The sequence below is a fragment of the Oncorhynchus masou genome, unplaced genomic scaffold (assembly GCF_036934945.1).
Source record: "Oncorhynchus masou masou isolate Uvic2021 unplaced genomic scaffold, UVic_Omas_1.1 unplaced_scaffold_5530, whole genome shotgun sequence".
Lineage (NCBI taxonomy): Eukaryota > Metazoa > Chordata > Actinopteri > Salmoniformes > Salmonidae > Oncorhynchus > Oncorhynchus masou.
The window spans coordinates 1-21,525 of NW_027011946.1; the positions used below are offsets into that span (position 1 = coordinate 1).

At 45.9% G+C, this 21,525-nt stretch overlaps 1 protein-coding gene and 1 pseudogene across 1 annotated transcript; one reads left to right on the forward strand and one right to left on the reverse strand.

Moving 5' to 3' along the window:
* Positions 1 to 2,723: 2,723 nt before the first annotated feature.
* On the reverse strand, positions 2,724 to 10,997 carry LOC135536070 (integrator complex subunit 6-B-like). The gene is made up of 4 exons (XM_064962458.1): positions 10,227 to 10,997; positions 10,005 to 10,082; positions 9,063 to 9,212; positions 2,724 to 3,103 (listed from the first exon to the last, which is right to left on the reverse strand). Exons 1-4 carry the CDS (start codon positions 10,335 to 10,337, stop codon positions 2,759 to 2,761), a joined length of 684 nt encoding a protein of 227 aa, XP_064818530.1. The 5' UTR covers positions 10,338 to 10,997; the 3' UTR covers positions 2,724 to 2,758.
* Positions 10,998 to 12,335: 1,338 nt separating this feature from the next.
* LOC135536071 (nucleoporin NUP35-like) lies at positions 12,336 to 18,504 on the forward strand (annotated as a pseudogene).
* The last annotated feature ends 3,021 nt before the right edge of the window (positions 18,505 to 21,525 follow it).

Genomic DNA, 21,525 nt, shown 5'->3' on the forward strand with positions numbered 1-21,525 from the left:
CAAACTGTCCTGCTGCATGGCCAATCAGGAAGCAAGACAAACTGTCCTGCTGCATGGCCTAGGACCAAGACAAACTGTCCTGCTGCATGGCCTATCAGGAAGACCTAAGACAAGACAAACTGTCCTGCTGCTGCTATCAGGCAAGACAAACTGTCCTGCCCATCAGGAAGCAAGACAAACTGTCCTGCTGCATGGCCTATCAGGACCAAGACAAACTGTCCTGCTGCATGGCCTATCAGGAAGCAAGACCAACTGTCCTGCTGCGTGGCCCATCAGGAAGCAAGACAAACTGTCCTGCTGCATGGCCTATCAGGACCAAGACAAACTGTCCTGCTGCATGGCCTATCAGGAAGCAAGACAAACTGTCCTGCTGCATGGCCTATCAGGACCAAGACAAACTGTCCTGCTGCATGGCCTATCAGGACCAAGACAAACTGTCCTGCTGCATGGCCAATCAGGAAGCAAGACAAACTGTCCTGCTGCATGGCCTATCAGGACCAAGACAAACTGTCCTGCTGCATGGCCAATCAGGAAGCAAGACAAACTGTCCTGCTGCATGACCTATCAGGACCAAGACAAACTGTCCTGCTGCATGGCCTATCAGGACCAAGACAAACTGTCCTGCTGCATGGCCAATCAGGAAGCAAGACAAACTGTCCTGCTGCATGGCCTATCAGGAAGCAAGACAAACTGTCCTGCTGCATGGCCTATCAGGAAGCAAGACAAACTGTCCTGCTGCATGGCCTATCAGGACCAAGACAAACTGTCCTGCTGCATGGCCTATCAGGACCAAGACAAACTGTCCTGCTGCGTGGCCTATCAGGACCAAGACAAACTGTCCTGCTGCGTGGCCTATCAGGACCAAGACAAACTGTCCTGCTGCATGGCCTATCAGGAAGCAAGACAAACTGTCCTGCTGCATGGCCTATCAGGACCAAGACAAACTGTCCTGCTGCATGGCCTATCAGGACCAAGACAAACTGTCCTGCTGCATGGCCTATCAGGACCAAGACAAACTGTCCTGCTGCATGGCCTATCAGGACCAAGACAAACTGTCCTGCATGGCCAATCAGGAAGCAAGACAAACTGTGGCCATCAGGACCAAGACAAACTGTCCTGCTGCATGGCCTATCAGGAAGCAAGACAAACTGTCCTGCTGCATGACCTATCAGGACCAAGACAAACTGTCCTGCTGCATGGTCCATCAGGAAGCAAGACAAACTGTCCTGCTGCATGGTCCATCAGGAAGCAAGACAAACTGTCCTGCTGCATGGCCTATCAGGACCAAGACAAACTGTCCTGCTGCATGGCCTGTCAGGACCAAGACAAACTGTCCTGCTGCGTGGCCAATCAGGACCAAGACAAACTGTCCTGCTGCATGGCCTATCAGGACCAAGACAAACTGTCCTGCTGCATGGTCCATCAGGAAGCAAGACAAACTGTCCTGCTGCATGGCCTATCAGGACCAAGACAAACTGTCCTGCTGCATGGCCTATCAGGACCAAGACAAACTGTCCTGCTGCATGACCTATCAGGACCAAGACAAACTGTCCTGCTGCATGGCCTATCAGGACCAAGACAAACTGTCCTGCTGCATGGCCTATCAGGACCAAGACAAACTGTCCTGCTGCATGGCCTATCAGGAAGCAAGACAAACTGTCCTGCTGCATGGCCTATCAGGACCAAGACAAACTGTCCTGCTGCATGGCCAATCAGGAAGCAAGACAAACTGTCCTGCTGCATGGCCAATCAGGACCAAGACAAACTGTCCTGCTGCATGGCCTATCAGGACCAAGACAAACTGTCCTGCTGCATGGCCTATCAGGACCAAGACAAACTGTCCTGCTGCATGGCCAATCAGGAAGCAAGACAAACTGTCCTGCTGCATGGCCTATCAGGACCAAGACAAACTGTCCTGCTGCATGGCCCATCAGGAAGCAAGACAAACTGTCCTGCTGCTGCATGGCCCATCAGGACCAAGACAAACTGTCCTGCATGGCCAATCAGGACCAAGACAAACTGTCCTGCTGCATGGCCTATCAGGACCAAGACAAACTGTCCTGCTGCATGGCCCATCAGGACCAAGACAAACTGTCCTGCTGCATGGTCCATCAGGAAGCAAGACAAACTGTCCTAGCCTACTGGCCAATCAACACTCTCCTTTCTGTGCAGGTCAGTCACATTCAGTGTTCTTTTCACAATGGGCAAAATGCTAGTGGTTACCTACTAATAGGCTACAGTCAGGCATCACATATTGGTGCCAATCTTTAGTAGCCCAATGCTCCTCCAATCGATGGAGAAATTTGATGTGCTGCTTACAAGTTGGAGATGATTGGCCAGAATAAGGGGCTGTGAAGAATCTCTAATAAAGGCTATTCCTATTCAACAAATGCTGTTCGGGTCTAATTTAAAAGGAAATACACGAGGCTTAGTTGTATTCTTGATAATTAAATTAACTGGTTAAACTAAAAAAGGAATTTAAATAGTTTTTTTCTAGATGTATTACTAGATGCATTACTAGATGCATTAGTAGGCTTATGGATCAGGCTAGGATATATGACTATAGCAGTCACCACAGCTCCAACAGAGAGCAGTAGCCTATAGCAGCTCCAACAGAGAGCAGTAGCCTATAGCAGTCACCGTGTCGCCCGTTTTTAATTCTGTCAACTAGGAAGGCAACAACCTCCTGTGACTTGTTCAATGTCCTGCAGCTCAGATCAAAAAGAAATTATAGACAAAGATATAGTATAAGCTGTTCTCAGACAAGTTTAACCAGCCAGCCGTGTGTGTGTGTGTGTGCGGGTGCACCAGCCAGCGTGTGTGTGTGTGTGTGCGGGCGGACAATCGAGTCTTTTATCAAAGAGTTCACTTCTGCAGCATCCGCTGTAAAAATTATAACGCCTTGCGGTGGCTCTTCACGTACAAACAGAGAGAGTTGTCTGTTCAGCTGACCAACAGGAAGTACTCCTGATTGGCTGTGACCCTGGTCACCACGGAAACCATGATGACTGACCTCATCCTGGACTCCGCCACTGCTGGTCAGCTTGTTGCCGTCGGTGATGGCCACTATGATGGACGGCTCCAGGAAAAAGGGATTCCTGCCCTGTGGAGAGAGAGGAGAGAGAGGGAAGGAGAGAAGGAGAGAAGGGGAAGAGAAGGAGAGAAAGAGAAGGGAGAGAGAGAGAAGGAGAGAAAGAGAAGGAGAGAGGAGAAGGAGAGAAGGAGAGAAGGGGAAAGAAGGAGAAAGAGAAGGGGGAGAGGAGAGAAGGAGAGAGAGAAGAGAAGGAGAGAGGAGAGAAGAGAAGGAGAGAAGAGAAGGGGAGAGGAGAGAAGGAGAGAAGGGGAGAAGGGGAGAGGAGAGAAGGGGAGAAGGAGAGAAGGGGAGAAGGGGAGAAGGAGAGAGGGGAGGAGAGAAGGAGAAAAGGAGAGAAGGGGAGAAGGGGAGAAGGGGAGAAGGAGAGAGGGGAAGAGAAGGAGAGAAGGTGAGAAGGAGAGAAGGAGAGAAGGAGAGAAGGGGAAGAGAAGGAGAGAAGAGAGAAGGGGAGAAGGAGAGAAGGAGAGAAGGAGAGAAGGAGAGAAGGGGAAGAGAAGGAGAGAAAGAGAAGGGGAGAGGAGAGAAGGAGAGAGGAGAGAAGGAGAGAGGAGAGAAGGAGAAAGAAGGAGAGGGGAGAAGGAGAGGAGAGAGAAGGAGAGAAGGGAGAGGAGAGAAGGAGAGAAGGGGGAGAGGAGAGAAGGAGAGAAGGGGAGAGGGGAGGAGAGAAGGGAGAGGAGGGAGAGGAGGGGAGAAGGGGGAGAAGGGGAGAAGGGGAGAAGGGGAGAAGGAGAGAAGGAGAGAAGGAGAGAAGGAGAGAAGGAGAGAGAAGGAGAGAAGAGAAGGAGAGAAGGAGAGAGGGAAGAGAAGGGGAGAAGGGGAGAAGAGGGGAAGAGAAGGGGAGAAGGGGAGAAGGGGAGAAGGGAGAAGGGGAGAAGGGGAGAAGGAGAGAAGGAGAGAAGGAGAGAAGGAGAGAGGGAAGAGAAGGGAGAAGGGAGAAGGAGAGAAGGAGAGGGAAGAAGGAGAAGGAGAGAAGGAGAAGAGGGGGAGAGGAGAGGAGGAGAGAAGGGGAGAAGGAGAGGAGAGAAGAGGGAGAAGGAGAAGGGAGAAGGAGAGAAGGAGAGAGAAGGAGAGAAGGAGAGAAGGAGGAAGTAAAGAAAGGTTAAAAGGTGCACAAATAGATAAATACATCAACAAAAAGGACATGTGAAAGAAAGAGGAGCTGAGCCAAAATGTAAAGTTGTAATGATCTTCCGGAGCGGCGAGGAAGGGTACTTGAGGTCTGGAGCAACAGAGTACATAGAGCATGGCTGCACCCTACAGGAGGTGTGTGTTCGGAGGGTCAAGACAGGCCATCATTATAGTGAACCTACAGGAGGTGTGTGTTCGGAGGGTCAAGACAGGCCATCATTATAGTGAACCTACAGGAGGTGTGTGTTCGGAGGGTCAAGACAGGCCATCATTATAGTGAACCTACAGGAGGTGTGTGTTCGGAGGGTCAAGACACAGACCATTATAGTGAACCTACAGGAGGTGTGTGTTAGGAGGGTCAAGACACAGACCATTATAGTGAACCTACAGGAGGTGTGTGTTAGGAGGGTCGAGACACAGACCATTATAGTGAACCTACAGGAGGTGTGTGTTAGGAGGGTCGAGACAGGCCATCATTATAGTGAACCTACAGGCGGTGTGCATTAGGAGGGTCAAGACACAGACCATTATAGTGAACCTACAGGAGGTGTGTATTAGGGGGGTCAAGACAGTCCATCATTATAGTGAACCTACGGGAGGTGTGCGTTAGGAGGGTCAAGACAGACAGTCCATCATTATAGTGAACCTCACGGGAGATGTGTGTTAGGAGGGTCAAGGGAGAGAACGAAGAAAACAGGCGACAACAACATCTAACAGTGGATGGTTTGATAGGGGGAGGGTGGGGGTTAATGAGTGTCAGGGAGGGAGGAGAAACATTAACATTATGAATAGACAGTCTGTAGGGACAGTGCAGCGGAGACAGCACCAACACTTGACAAAAACAAAGACTCATCTGTGTGTGTGTGTGTCTATACTCTCCAGTCAAACCTACACATTATATATATATATAAACCACTCCACCTTGCACACTCATAACACTGAGTTTGCACATTAAATTGATGCGCTTAGAAAAACCCTCTTCAAACTGCATAGGCCTATAGCCTTCAGCATAGGTCCTGTATATTCCTTCTGGCTCCAGAAATCTGTGGGGGGGGTTCTATCCTCCTCTTAGTGTACACTAAGGTAAACACTAGCCTGAGGACAACACAGCCAATATAGCAGACTTCATGAGGGCATGGCTATTATGCACTATGGTCAAGATGGTCTCTACCAAGCCACATCAACTCACTGCTATCCTGATACACTCTCTCGCTCTCAAAAGGAGCTACATATGTCCAGGAATGTACCTCTCCTCTTGACGTTTACAGTAATTTCCCCACTGGTGACTGTTCCTAATCAAATGGACACAGATCTTTTTCCCTTCCAAATGTTCATCGTGACCAGAGTGTGTTTTTTGTTTGTTTGTGCCGAGTAATAAATTGCAAGTTCCATAAAAACGGGAGTAAAAGGAAACATACCACCATTTACAGACCGACTATGGTATCCATGACAACCTGGAGTTCCCTTTCAGAATGGTACTAATGATATCCTATTCAACACCCACTTAGCATGCTAATGTTTCTCAAAATGAACTCCTAGCCAGAGAAAACCCCTGCGGGGGGGGGAGACATAGGCTTCTATCGATAAACATTAGAAAACACAAAACATTAAAAACAGAACGAAGCTACATATTTACTCAGATCCTCATTTGAGTCGCCAAGTTTCATTATTGCTCACACAACATAGAAACGGCTTCAGTGTGCCACGTCCGTGTGACTGATCTGATCCACTGGCCTGACAGAGTCAGGTGTGGGTGGTATAGTGTATCCCGTGGATCCGTTGTTCTAGGATCAGTAGGCTGGGAGTGAGTCTGTGGCACGTTGCCAGGTCTGTTAAAATTTAGACAGACGGGTAATTAGATCTCTATTAGCCGGGTTGCCATGTTGTGCAGTCCATCAAACCAGTCAAATCAGCCTTATGGGCTCTGGTCAAAAGGTAGGGCACTATATAGTGCATAGGTCACAATTTAGGATACATCGCTAACTACTAGTGACTAACTGGCATTTCACCCAGCTCTATTATAGGGCACTATGAGACATTACATTAAAAACCTCACTGGCTAAAGAGCTGAATTTTTTTTTTTTTTTTTTAAGACTTCAAGCTGTAGACATATAGGTAAACTAGCAGATATGTTATTCTCCCTGCAGCAAGGATCTCCAACCCTGTTCCCGGGGAGGGCTACTGTCCTGTAGGTTTTTGCTCCAAACCTGTTCCCGGAGAGCTACTGTCCTGTAGGTTTTTGCTCCAACCCTGCTCCCGGAGAGCTACTGTCCTGTAGGTTTTTGCTCCAACCCTGCTCCCGGAGAGCTACTGTCCTGTAGGTTTTTGCTCCAACCCTGCTCCCGGAGAGCTACTGTCCTGTAGGTTTTGCTCCAAACCTACAGGTAGCAGGTAGAGCCTAGTGGTTAGAGCGGTGGGCCAGTAACCGATAGGTTGCTAGATCGAATCCCGAGCTGACAAGGTAAACATCTGTTGTTCTGCCCCTGAACAGGCAGTTAACCCACTGTTCCTAGGCCGTCATTGAAAATAAGAATTTGTTCTTAACTGATTTTCCTAGTAAAAAATAAATAAAATAAAAATAGCACACCCGATTCCAAAACATTGCTGGTAGATAAGCTGTGTCAGGTAATTCTGTTTGTGGGAAGGTAGTAATTACTAGTTGTGAAGGCGTGACTACCAGTTGGATGCGTTGAACTGGTTGAGAAATGCCAGTTGACTATTGGCCAAAAAGTTGCGTCAACCAGAAACTAAAAGTACAACTATCATGCCTGTGAACAAATGAGAGGAATAACATTTCGTTGTTGCATTCAACTGCGGAAAATACTGTTATTGTCAAGGTGACATTGGACGTGGTAGGACGTCATTGTAAATAGGAATTTGTTCTTAGGAGGTCGGCGTGTGGGAGAAGTAGGAGCTCAGGGATGATAAGAGGAGTTATCCACTAGTAATTACAATGTTTATTTTTATTTTTTCCCCCAGTTGTAGGTGTTAAATAACACCTTCCCAAATGGTTATGAACACAGCATAAGTTACAATTGGGATTGGAGCAACAACAGAAAAGTACTGGGTAGCTCTCCAGGAAAGGGATTGGATCCTGGGGAGAAAAGGGGTCCTGTCATAGTGTTCTTCCCCCAGGCAAAACAACAACCACATTGAGGTCTTTGTTATAGCAGCCCATGTGCTCAGACCAGAGACAAGGGGATGCATCTCGATAGTCTAGAACGGACTTCCTCTCCTCTACCTCATTTGAATTGACAGAATAGGTGAAAGCAAAGGGGGGTGGATCCCTGTCGGGGACGAGGCTTTCACCAGTCCAGCTCTACTATGAGGGGAAAGGAGATGCGAATGAGACCCAAGGATTCAAACAAAAGGCATGGTGAGAGGACGGAGACGAAGCAGGGTGTGGCCAGACGAGACCTAAGGTGTGGCTGTGACGCATTCTCAAATGGAATCTTACCGCAACTGAAAAGGAAAGACTGGATCACCAAAATAAAATTCTACTCGTGTGTTTGTATGTGCATGATGATTGTGTGCATGCTGTACCTACATGTGCCTTTCTGCTGGGGTGACAGAGGCCTTTGAACACAGAGAGAGAGACATCTACATGCATTATGTATGTAGTAAGTATGCATTACCCTTGGAAGGTATGGGCGGACATCTTTCATGTCTCTGCAGACGCTGGTTAAACATTTATACATTAAACCAGCCTCCTGACAACTTACCTCAATACCATTATCTCTTAACTAGCAAATAATGAGCCTGACCGGGTGTACACTATAGTATTGGAATAATAGGGAGATTATTATGATTATTTTAAATGGACCCACTTGTTCCCATAGATACAGTATGATGCAATAGTCAACATTGCCCTACATTGGAATGTAGGCGAAAGCAGACTTGACCACAGTTTACTATGCATATAGCAGGTAGACAGCCAGAGGAAATGAGAGGAGGAAACCAATAGAGTCCCATCCAGTGGGTGGATATTCCCATCACTCACAAGGTTTATCAGAGGGAGGAACAAAAAAGACGAGTGGCTAACATAGCAGAAACCAATCCTTTAGAGGCTAGATCATCTCCTGAGCACTGTTCATCACTGATACTAGTCTAAGGCCAGGATATAACTACGTCTTACGCCGTCTCCTTTGTCTATACTGCACCTGATGTATTGATTGACTGTAGATCTCTCAAATTCAAATCTGGACTTCAAAAGCAAGTGCCACTGCTTTTTCACTCTCCCATTCTAATCAGGGACTGATTTAAACCTGTGATACCATGTGGGTGTAATTAATCATCAGGTAGAGCAGAAAACCAGCATTAGTCCGGACCTCATAGGGTCAAATTTGAACGCTTCTAGATTCTCTCTCTCCTCCCCCTTCATGTTTCAGTTTAGAGAACCCAGTTCTAAGTAACATACTAACGTTAAAACTATTGCCTATCCATTTCTCTTCTATACAAATAGGAGAGATAAAGGAAGTTCATTGTGAAGGGTTGTTCTGGATGACATGCCTTACCATCGGGTATGGGAAAACCAGCAGTAGTGTCAAAAAATGTCTTTAAAAAAATTAAGTCAAAACCAGTACATGAATACTAGCTAAAAAAGAAAACACACAAAATAAAATATGTTGTTGGAACTCCTACCACACTGTTGGTTCATGTCATTACTTGTCACTCAAGGAGAGTGTGTGGGGACAATGTGCAGGAGCATGATGCTTGTAAGACTGTGAGATTGGCAGGGTAGGGACAAAAGATGGGGGACCCTAGAGGGGGGGGGGGGGGGGGAATGGGGCGAGAAAAAAAAGTTGACCAATTCTCTCCTCTATCTCAGAGTACAACATACCTGTCCATAGTTGTCTATCCCAGACACTAATCTATTGAGATTGAGCAAATCAAAAGCGGTCCTCAAAGACTGGCCAATAGTTGTGAGTCCTGCTGCTTGAAGGTTCCTCAGCTCTGTCATGAATGTGGCATGGCTCTCTTTCCATCCAGCCTTTTGAAATAGGGTAAGAGGTATACAAGTCATCAACATACACAGAACAAAGTGGGCCTTATATATATATATATTTTGTCTGACATTGATGATTTCTAAGATCAGGTGAATTAATTAAACTTTTTTACAGTGTAATTAACTTGATAAACAATGTAAGTAAATTTACTTTTTTCCTTTACTTGCCTTAGGAAATATTGTTAACAAATAGACTGCTTATTCTATGCTACTGTAGCAACTGAACCACACAAAAAAAAAAATCCAGAGAAAAAATAAGTGTGTAACGTTGTAAAGTTGCGACAGTTGTTCAAAAGTGGTATAAGTTAACAACCCTGACACCACCCTCCCCACTATCTAGTCCTATAGCCTAAAAAATATATATAAAAAAAAAAAAAATCACCCAGAGTTCCATGCTGCCAGAGATCTATATAAACGACGAGATGGTCGTGTCTGTCCCCTCACAAATCAAAGTTGTTGTCCCAAAAATGCGGGAAACGGTAGGTGACAAGTTTAAGTCCAAAATAAACCCCATAGAAACGCATTGGGTTTATTTTGGACAGATTTCGGTGAGAGTGAAACCTCTCGCTTCGCCTCTTACCCTCTCTGATGCTGCTCCGTGCTCACATTGAAACAAAATGTCGGCCATGTTTTAAAAAAAGAGGGGGTTATGAACGCTCCGTCTGAAGATTTTTTTCTCACACAATTGATATGGTGATCGAAATGTGAGAAGACAAAAAAAAATCTGTCTAGTTGGCGTAATGTAAAGTAGGACATGACCGAAAATAAAAACTCTACCTTGATTCCGAGGGGAACGTCCTCAAAATTTATCAACATATACCGGTCCCCTCGGCTCGCCGGATCTCTGCCTCTAAGCTGTGGAAAGAATAAACGAAAAAAACGGTTATCGAGCGATTATTATTTGTTGTCAGGGTTAGTTAGTAACTTTAACACAAAGATGGTCAAAACGGCGATCCCGCGTGGGGGTCTTCCAGGGCTGTTGTCTCGTTGTTACAGTACCTTCATGAAAGTCTCAACAGCGCCTTTTGCTATGTCCAGATAGGTAGTGCCCAGATGGGTGCGCTGGTTCATTGACGCGGACGTGTCTATCAGAAAAAGTAACACGGGCATTGTGTTGGTGATGACACGTTCTGCATGGACTTGGTGTCAGTGCAACCGGTCAAAACTGAAAAAAAAAATCTTTTGTTCTCCTCCTGCCGCCTTAGCTAGCTAGCTTGCTAACTAACTGCCTCACACATCTTTACAAAAGTGTCAGAATAGTGAGTGTAAATGCCCTTCAATAACCTGAACTAAATCTAAAAATCCTATGGGCAGGCTATTAACTTAGAGGGATTTTTGATGATTCTTTATGTTATTATTATTATTTTCTTGTAAATATGACTAAATTTCATAGAAACCAAGTTTCCTATTACATCTCTTCCCTGTTTCTCCCTACACTGAGAGCTCTGTGTCTTGCCCACTGCTTTTAAAGTCAGCTCCACACTTGACACCGCCTCCCAAGCGATCTTTGAGCGTCACGTGATAACGCATTCGGTCACTGATAGGCTGTTTGAAGTTGAAAATTACCATATCCAAATAAGGTAATGGCAATAAGAGCCGTCTGCGCATGCGTGACACGAAAGGAATGTAAAGAAAAAGCGGGTCGGGAAGCGCATGCGGATCTCACTGAGAAGCATATTACAACATATATATATTACGGTACTCAAAATAAATGTAATTGAGGTTTGGCACCGTCTTTTTTATTCTAAGATTTTAACATTGGTTGTAGCGTTGGTTTTTGAAGCAAAAGGGGTGGAGGAGGTATTTATTCAAGGAGCACAATGTCGAGTTCTACGCCCGACGGCCGAGAGACGAAGAAAAATATCCTCGCATTATCGAATAATTTTATTTCTACCATGTGCATTTGCGTTAGTTCTCAATTTGTATACTTTTCAAAAAACATTTAGACTAGAGAACACTGAACATAGGCTTTATTTAGAGTATTATGCACTGCAGTGTATAGGCCCACACTACACTAGGCCTACAGTACACACAAAAGAAAAGGCATGTTGATGATGGCATCTGGCAGCATTGATAACTGTCTGATTCAGAACTAATCAATACAAGTAATCTGCGTGTTGTTCTCAATAGTATTAGCTATAGTCACGGTTATTCTCTCCCGATTATAAGGAAGGCTACACAGCAACCGACAACACAGATATAAACAAATATACGCTTATAAAGTAGGCCTGAAGCGCATCAAGCAACGAATTCCTCGATTAAAGCCGTAGCCCTACTTTATGGTTTGCTTGAGTCACAATAAGGCCTGCAGTTATTCTCGTTCACTAGACATGAATCACATGATTTACCTTATTTGTAATTGTCAGAATTATGAATGTCCTTCAACATTCAAAGCAGACCAAAGATAATATTTTTTGCCAGAGGGACTGATGGATCCAAGGCACAGCACAGTGCGCATTTATGCTGTTTATGGCATATGTACTGCTATTCATGTAGACCTGCCTATAAATATTACAGTATCAGACTCCTTTTAAAGATGTCCCAACTTGGGTTAAGAGTATACCGGCATGCCAGTCAAGTAGTCAGCTGACGCCAGTCACTAGAGTCAGGGAGAGAGCCAGAGAAGACTGGCCTATTTAAACTGTATGGAGTTACTATCAAACTTCCTGTAATCATTTACATGCCAAACCATACTATGGCAATGCTCAATAGCGTAACAGAGAGACAAAAGCCAGCGTTCGATGTAAACTGTATAGTCCCACAGTATAGGTGATCCCCTCCTTCACATAAAGGTATACATGTGTTTGAGTATCATAATTTGCTAACGCTGTATTGTGTGTTGGGTGTTATGCAATGAACTGCAGCGGATGTAACCTAATTGATGCAGAAATGTTGTATTCAAGCCAATAAATTCAGCATGTTCTGCAGAACTGCTTGTACATACGTAAGAATGCTGAATATCACATAACTGGTAATTTCCTCAGTGTGTTCTCATTTCTATACATTTTGCATTTACAGTATCTATCATTCAATATCGTGAACGTGTGTGGTAAATCACAACAAACTTGCTTATTTATGATAACTTCCGCAAAAATTTTGCAACTTCCGACAGCCTCGCCATTATTTTTTTCTTTTCTTCTCCGTGTTGATTTAGATGCGCGCTACGTTTTTCCTCTTTGCAGTAAGATATAACTTTACAGTTTTTTTCCCAATAATGTCTAGCTTCTAGCTAATACATAAATGTTGTTTTCACTGGCTTCAATGAAACATTCCGTCATCACATTTGCCTGAACACAGAACCATTACGCAGGCCAGCGTGCTAGCTGCGTGAATACCGGTGCCGAAATAACGCGAGATTTCCGACAGAATTTGAAAATTTAAGGTGCGTGTCCGGTGGTGTGTTTAAACATACATATCTGTTCTGTTGCTTCATTCGCGTGAATTTGTTATTCTATATAATCTATATTTTAAATATATATTATTGTTATTATATCATTTGTTTCAAGGTTTGGTACAATCGGTGGTCCCTTAGGATGGATTTCCAAGGTGGGTAGCTTAACCCTTTTTCCCTCTTGTCTAGCTAGGTAACTAAACAAGAGACAATACTGCTAGTGCTACGTGCTAACGTTAGCTAGCTAAGCCAAGACATTGTCACATGAGTTGGCTTCTTTAGACAGTTTTATGTAATGTTAGTGGCTTGCTAGGAAACTAGACTATAAAACTAAATTAACCCGTCGTCTGAGTTTGGCCCGCGTAGGCCGTTATTGTAAATAATAATTTGTTCTTAAACAACTTGCCTGATTAAATAAATATTATAGCTAATGTTAGTTACCTAGTTACTAGCCAACTAACTTAGGTAAGGTAATTGGCTAACAATGTGGAAGAGGCAATAGACTAACTTTAGTTAGCTAATAACAAAGCTCCAAAGCTAGGTACCATTATGCTAACACCTATACTGAACAAAAATCTAAATGCAACATGTTTCATGAGCTGAAATAATAGATCCCAAAAATTGTGTCATATCAAGAAGCTCATTAAACAGCACGTGTACGTGTATCTTGTGCTGGGGACACGTGCATCTTGTGCTGGGGACAATAAAACCACTCTAAAATGTGATTATTATTTTTTACAACACAATGCCACAGATGTCTCAAGTTGAGGGAGTGTGCAATTGGCATAATTAATGCAGGAATGTCCACCAGAGCTGTTGCCAGATAATTTAATATGAATTTTTCTACCATAACCTACCTCTTCACCTGCGGGATTCTTCACCTTTCACCTGCGGGTATCGTCTGAGACCAGACAACTGATGGAACTGGGTTTGCACAACTGAAGAATTGCTGCACCTGTTCCAGATGCGTAGGAGTCAAAATCAGAATACTGACAGATGGAGACCCGCACACTGTCATTAATCCAAAACAAAGGCTTGAAAATCAGTGCATGAATGGAAAACACAGTTTCACCTTTAATTTATGCACTTTGTTGCATTGTTTTTTGGGGGGCACCATAATGTGCCAGACATTTCACCCATTGTCCACATTTGGTCTGCTCTGGATAGACGTGTATGACCGCATGTTCCAGTTCCCACTGATAACTTCGCACAGCCATTGAAGAGGAGCGGACAACATTCCACAGGCCACAATCAACAGCCTGATTACATTTTACATTACATTTAAGTCATTTGGCAGACGCTCTTATCCAGAGCGACTTACAAATTGGTGAATTCACCTTATGACATCCATTGTAGATAACTAACACTATAGACACAATATAGATAACTAACACCATAGACACAATGCAGATATCTACAATGTGTCCATACTGTTAGCCATCCACACTGTGCCCACAGTGCCAGCCATCCACAGCCTGATCAACTCCGTCCCTGTCCTCGCCCGAACCAGGGACCCTCTGCACACATCAACCAGTCACTCACGAAGCATCGTTACCCATCGCTCCACAGAAGCCACGGCCCTTGCAGAGCAAGGGGGAACAACTACTTTTAGGTCTCGGAGCGAGTGACGTCACCGACTGACACACTATCAGCGCACCACCGCTAACTAGCTAGCCATTTCACATCGGCCATACAAAGATATTACGCTGCATGAGAAAATGATGGTCTCACCAGATACTGACTGGTTTTCTGATCCATGCCCCTACTTCTTTCTTTTTTTAAGGTATCTGACCAACAGATGCATATCTGTGTTCCCAGTCATATGGAAATGAATTTAAAATGGACTGATTTCCTTATATGAACTTTACCTCAATTTTGCGTTTATATTTTAATTTAGTGTAGTTAACGTAATAGCTTTGCTAACTAATGTTACCTGCCATGTGTCCCACTAGGCACAGAACCAATGACTCTGGGTTCCCCAACATCGCCTAAACCCGGCCTGGGTGCCCAGTTCCTTCCCGGGTTTTTGATAGGGGGATCTGCCAGCACCTGTCACACCCCTGCCTCGGTCATTTGGGGTCATGGAAATGAGGTCACCATTTCAAGCAGGTGAGGGGGAGTTTGCTTTTGGGGGTCATTTTGTCATTTACTAGTTAAAACAAATAGCTAGCTAGCTGACTTTTCAATCTGTCATACATCATTATCTAACATCCCATTCATAGACAAATTAGGCTAGCTAACTCCTCCAGCTTGATCGGCCTAACTTGCTTTAAAACACCTCATTTGTTACTGTCAGATGTTACTTTCACTTTGTGTCGTGTTCTGACAAAGGCAGTCGGTCCTCTCTGCTCTATTTCCGATTGGTCCCTGACTTTCTCTAACCCTCACTCTGTTAGGTGGCTCTCCCCCCCAACCTGTAGTTCCTACACCTAAAGACAAGAGTGGGGCCCCTCCAGTTAGGAGTATCTATGATGATCTCTCCAGTCCTGCCATCGGGATGTCCCCTATGTGTGCACATAAACAGGTACTTTTTAACAGAGTAGGTTCCATCCCTCTCCTTATGTGTAACAACACTTTACATTCACAGAGCAGTGTTCTAATAGCCTGGACACTTTAGATTCACAGAGCAGTGTTCTAATAGCCTGGTCACTGGCCTGGACACTTTACATTCACAGAGCAGTGTTCTAATAGCCTGGTCACTGGCCTGGACACTTTACATTCACAGAGCAGTGTTCTAATAGCCTGGTCACTGGTCTGGACACGTTACACTCACAGAGCAGTGTTCTAATAGCATGGTCACTGGCCTGGACACTTTACATTCACAGAGCAGTGTTCTAATAGCCTGGTCACTGGTCTGGACACTTTACATTCACAGAGCAGTGTTCTAATAGCCTGGACACTTTACATTCACAGAGCAGTGTTCTAATAGCCTGGTCACTAGTCTGGACACTAATAGCCTGGTCACTGGTCTGGACACTTTACATTCACAGAGCAGTGTTCTAGTAGCCTGGTCACTGGTCTGGACACGTTACACTCAGACAGTGTTCTAATAGCCTGGCTGACCACTGGTTTAGCCAGTGAGCAGGAATGCTGTGGGCCCACTGGCCGGGTTAACGCTGCTTTTGGCTTTGAAGCGATTGAGATCTCTCGCTGTTTGGATTTGAAAAGCAAGAGTTTGGTGCGCAGGTGTTGTGTGTGTTGGTGTTTTGAGCGACAGCACAAACAACAATGTAAAAGCACAGCTCCTTTCGTTATGGATGCATCATGCCGATCACATCAGTGCCCCCAGACTCTTTAGTCACACTGAGGTCTGTTGCGTTAGCCAGGCAAGTGTTCTAACCAAACGCTAGTGATTCTACACCTGCTATATTAGCATCTCACCAGAAGCTTTTTATTTTGAGTTGTGTATCTACGTCAAGACGACATGTAATAACGTCTAAAATTATCTTCTCTTAGCCCTTCTCAATGATGCAAACCCCACTGTCTGGTTATATGGCTGTCACACCAGGAACAGGTGAGCGAGAATGAATCAAAAACATTAACTTATTTGTTCCAATTTATTTATTTATTTTTTTACTAGGAGAGTGATTTCTCAGGTATGTCCTAATTTTCTCTGACAGCGTCCAGTCTATTTAGTCCTGCTAGTACCAGTCAGCAGGCCAAGTCAACAATGTCTCCAGCCCAAGTCGACCCTTTCTTCACTCAGGAGATGCACTGTCTTCTGAAGACCATCTAGATGATACATGGATCACCGTATTTGGGTATGTTCCTGGTATTGCACCCCCCCTAATATCTAACTTTTAACTGTTGAAATAATTGGATACATTCTTTTTATAGATCACCTGGTTTACCAGGTGGACAGAGTTTTTTTTCACTGTAGGACCAATCAAATCATCTCTGTTCACTTTTAAGGAAGACCTTATGGAGGAAGACCGAATGTGTTTTGATCTGTGGCCCACAATGCAATGGGATTATCGAGGTGAAAAATAAACAGCTTCCTGAATGACTAATGCTTTGTTTTGTTGTTAAAACAGGTTCCCTCCGGCCTCCGCGTCTTATATTCTGTTGCAGTTCGCCCAGTATGGAAACATAACGAAACATGTGGTAACAATATACATCCTTTTGAAAATAATGTTCAAGTGAGTGTGCGTGTGTATTTTGTTTTTTTTGTGTGTGTGCTTATATTTGTGTGTGTGCTTGTGTTTGTGCGCGCATGTGTTCTGTCCTGTCACACCGTTCTGTTCTTGTTCTAGATGTCCAACACTGGTAACTGGATGCACTTTCAATATCAGTCAAAACTACAAGCAAGAAAAGCTCTTAGTAAAGACGGGAAGATTTTGGCGAGGCTATAATGATTGGTGTTAAACCATGCATCGATAAGGTAAATCACTCTGGGTAAATTTTAAATTAGGAAAACTTTTATTTTCTGATAATTGGAATTTACCCTGTAAGAATAATTAAACTGAAAAGTCAACATTTTAAATAAATAAAAACTTTTTTTTTTTTTTGTCTCGGGTGTCTCTCTCTCAGAATGTGATGGAGAGCTCAGACCGAGGCTCGACCTCCTCTGGCTCAGTGTTTACTCCTCCAGTCAGAAATGGAACCCCCAGCCACCATGTCACTACACCTCACTCCTCTATGAGGCCCTCAGTGCAGCCTACAAGGCCTGCAGCAGTGACTACCAGGTAGGATAAGGGAGTTTAACCATTCAATACTTAATTGCCAAACCAATAGAAGTTTGTTTGGCACATGAAAAAAGACGAGGACCATCTTCATATAATTCATGATTTTTTTATTTTTTTATTGTCAAGGTGTGTTCAAAGGAACCGTTTTGGCAGCATTGCTTTACTGGTAATATACACTATACAAGCGTCACTGACCTAACCACGCCAGCCTCACCCTCATGTGGCGCCAGCCTCACCCTCGTGTGGCGCCAGCCTCACCCTCGTGTGGCGCCAGCCTCACCCTCGTGTGGCGCCAGCCTCACCCTCGTGTGGCGCATGTATTTTTATTTATATTCATATCACCTTTATTTAACCAGGTAGGCCAGTTGAGAACAAGTTCTCATTTGCAACTGCGACCTGGCCAAGAAAGCAAAACAATTCGACAACAACAACAGAGTTACACATGGAATAAGCAATCATACAGTCAATAATACAGTAGAAAAATCTATATACAGCATGTGCAAATGAGGTAGGATCAGAGCGGTAAGGCAATAAATAGGCCATGGTGGCAAAGCAATTACAATATAGCAATTAAACACTGGAATGCTAGGTAGTGCTAGCCTTGCCCTAATGTGGTGCTAGCCTCGCAAGCTAGGTAGTGCTAGGCTTGCCCTAATGTGGTGCGAGCCTCGCAAGCTAGGTAGTGCTAGCCTTGCCCTCATGTGGTGCTAGCCTCGCAAGCTAGGTAGTGCTAGCCTTGCCCTCATGTGGGAATAGCCTCGCAAGCTAGGTAGTGCTAGCCTTGCCCTCATGTGGTGCAAGCCTCGCAAGCTAGGTAGTTCGACATATCAGCAGCTATTGTCACCCAATCCAGTAGGGGTTGGAAGCCAGCGCTATACCTTATTTCTTACTTGTCAGAACAACAATCGACTCGCTTTTTTTCCATGTTGCAAGGAACAATTTAACCAAAATAACCTTAATTAATCCAGGCTGTATCACATCTGGCCGTGATTGAGAGTCCTGTAGGGCGGCTCACAATTGGGCCAGCCGTCCGGGTTTGGCCGGGTAGGCCGTCATTGTAAATAAGAACACATTCTTAACTGACTTGCCTAGTTAAATAAAGGTTCAATTTAATTTTTATACATCACTGGTATTGACACTGGAAGGCTGCTGGTCTCTGATCCCATATATAAGACACCATCTCCTGTCGTTGTAGCCTTGAGCAAGGCACTTAACACCCCACCAAGTAAAACACTGCACTGATAGGCTGCTGTGCAAAACACATGTGGCCCGCCAACCCTCCACCTGGAGAGTTACTGGGTGTGGCCAACCCTCCACCTGGAGAGTTACTGGGTGTGGCCAACCCTCCACCTGGAGAGTTACTGGGTGTGGCCAACCCTCCACCTGGAGAGTTACTGGGTGTGGCCCGCCAACCCTCCACCTGGAGAGTTACTGGGTGTGGCCCGCCAACCCTCCACCTGGAGTGTTACTGGGTGTGGCCCGCCAACCCTCCACCTGGAGTGTTACTGGGTGTGGCCCGCCAACCCTCCACCTGGAGTGTTACTGGGTGTGGCCCGCCAACCCTCCACCTGGAGTGTTACTGGGTGTGGCCCGCCAACCCTCCACCTGGAGTGTTACTGGGTGTGGCCCGCCAACCCTCCACCTGGAGTGTTACTGGGTGTGGCCCGCCAACCCTCCACCTGGAGTGTTACTGGGTGTGGCCCGCCAACCCTCCACCTGGAGTGTTACTGGGTGTGGCCCGCCAACCCTCCACCTGGAGTGTTACTGGGTGTGGCCGCCAACCCTCCACCTGGAGTGTTACTGGGTGTGGCCCGCCAACCCTCCACCTGGAGTGTTACTGGGTGTGGCCCGCCAACCCTCCACCTGGAGTGTTACTGGGTGAGGCCCGCCAACCCTCCACCTGGAGAGATACTGGGTGAGGCCAACCCTAGTGGGGAGGCGGGTAGCCTAGTGGTTAGAGCGTAGGGGGGAGGCGGGTAGCCTAGTGGTTAGAGCGTCCGGGGGCGCGGGTAGCCTAGCCTAGTGGTTAGAGCGTCGGGGGAGGCGGGTAGCCTAGTGGTTAGAGCGTCAGGGCGCGGGTAGCCTAGCCTAGTGGTTAGAGCGTCGGGGGAGGCGGGTAGCCTAGCCTAGTGGTTAGAGCGTCGGGGAGGCGGGTAGCCTAGTGGTTAGTGCGCCGGGGGGGCGCGGGTAGCCCTAGCCTAGTGGTTAGAGCGTCGGGGGGAGCGGGTAGCCTAGCCTAGTGGTTAGAGCGTCGGGGGAGGCGGGTAGCCTAGTCTAGTGGTTAGGCGTCGGGGGAGGCGGGTAGCCCTAGCCTAGTGGTTAGAGCGTCGGGGGGAGGCGGGTAGCCTAGTGGTTAGAGCGTCAGGGGGCGCGGGGTAGCCTAGCCTAGTGGTTAGAGCGTCGGGGGAGGCGGGTAGCCTAGCCTAGTGGTTAGAGCGTCGGGGGGAGGCGGGTAGCCTAGTGGTTAGTGCGTCAGGGGGGGGCGCGGGTAGCCTAGCCTAGTGGTTAGAGCGTCGGGGGGAGGCGGGTAGCCTAGCCTAGTGGTTAGAGCGTCGGGGGGAGGCGGGTAGCCTAGTCTAGTGGTTAGAGCGTCGGGGGGAGGCGGGTAGCCTAGTCTAGTGGTTAGAGCGTAGGGGGGAGGCGGGTAGCCTTGTGGTTAGAGCGTAGGGCCAGTCACCAAAATGTTGCTGGGTCGAATCCCCGAGCTGACAAGGTAAAAAACTAAATGTTGTTTTGCCACGAACAAGGCAGTTAACCAATTGTTCCCCTTAACTGACTTGCCTTGTTAAATAAATAAAGTATATTAGACATGAGTGCCATTTAATACATGCTGATAGTTAACTAGTGTGATAACCAGCCAAACTACACCGTTTTGAATTGGTTCTGTTTCCCCTGTAGCTCATTATTTTACCTGTTGCGTAATGTCTGTCAGCCCACTGACACACACACACGGGTGACGCACACCATTACTGTTCCAGGATTTTTTCATTGCTGTCCAAAAGTGAGCTATAACTGGGCAAATAACTCACTAACTAGCAATGAATGTCAACAAATGTGCACATTTTGTGTTTGTTATGGATCCCTGGTAGCAGCAGACTCTTCCTGGTGTCTGTCAAAAACATTTATAATACATTCATAACAGATTTCACAACACACTGTGTGCCCGGGCCTCTACTACCACACATCTATAACACAAAATCCAAGTGTGCGATTGTTACACCTTATGGAACAGCGGGGACTGTATTGTTATCTGTATTTTAAATCTAATTTTACTGCTGCATCAGTTACCTGATGTGGAATAGAGTTCCATGTAGTCATGGCTCTCATGTAGTACTGTGTGCCTCCCAATAGTCTGTTCTGGACTTGGGGGCTGTGAAGACCTCTGGTGGCATGTCTTATGGGGTATGCATGGGTGTCGACTGTGTGCCAGTAGTTTAGACAGACAGCTCTGTGCATTCAACATCTCTCATAAATACAAGTAGTGATGAAGTCAATCTCACCTCCACTTGGAGCCAGGAGAGATTGACATGCATATTATTGTTAGCTCTCTCTGTACATCCAAGGGCCAGTCGTTCTGAGACAATTGCAATTTTCCCAAGTCCCTCTTTGTGTCACCTGACCACACGACTGAACAGTAGTCCAGGTGTTAAAAAAACTAGGGCCTGTTGGACCTGCCTTGTTGATAGTGCTGTTAAGAAGGTAGAAACTAGGGCCTGTAGGACCTGCCTTGTTGATAGTGCTGTTAAGAAGGTAGAAACTAGGACCTGCCTTATTGATAGTGTTGTTAAGAAGGTAGAAACTAGGGCCTGTAGGACCTGCCTTGTTGATAGTGTTGTTAAGAAGGTAGAAACTAGGGCCTGTAGGACCTGCCTTGTTGATAGTGCTGTTAAGAAGGTAGAAACTAGGACCTGCCTTGTTGATAGTGTTGTTAAGAAGGTAGAAACTAGGGCCTGTAGGACCTGCCTTGTTGATAGTGTTGTTAAGAAGGTAGAAACTAGGGCCTGTAGGACCTGCCTTGTTGATAGTGCTGTTAAGAAGGTAGAAACTAGGACCTGCCTTGTTGATAGTGTTGTTAAGAAGGTAGAAACTAGGGCCTGTAGGACCTGCCTTGTTGATAGTGCTGTTAAGAAGGTAGAAACTAGGGCCTGTAGGACCTGCCTTGTTGATAGTGTTAAGAAGGCAGAGCAGCACTTTACTGTTGACAGACTTCTCCCCATCTTAG

Bases quoted from the DNA above. Each gene is read 5' to 3' on its own strand.
- LOC135536070 (XM_064962458.1), bottom strand. From the start codon at position 10,337: ATGCCCGTGTTACTTTTTCTGATAGACACGTCCGCGTCAATGAACCAG. The intron at 9,213-10,004 runs GTAGAGTTTTTA...CTATTTCAAAAG, and splicing joins ACGTTCCCCTCGGAATCAAG to GCTGGATGGAAAGAGAGCCA. The intron at 3,104-9,062 runs GTATGTTGTACT...CTCTCTCCACAG, and splicing joins GGATAGACAACTATGGACAG to GGCAGGAATCCCTTTTTCCT.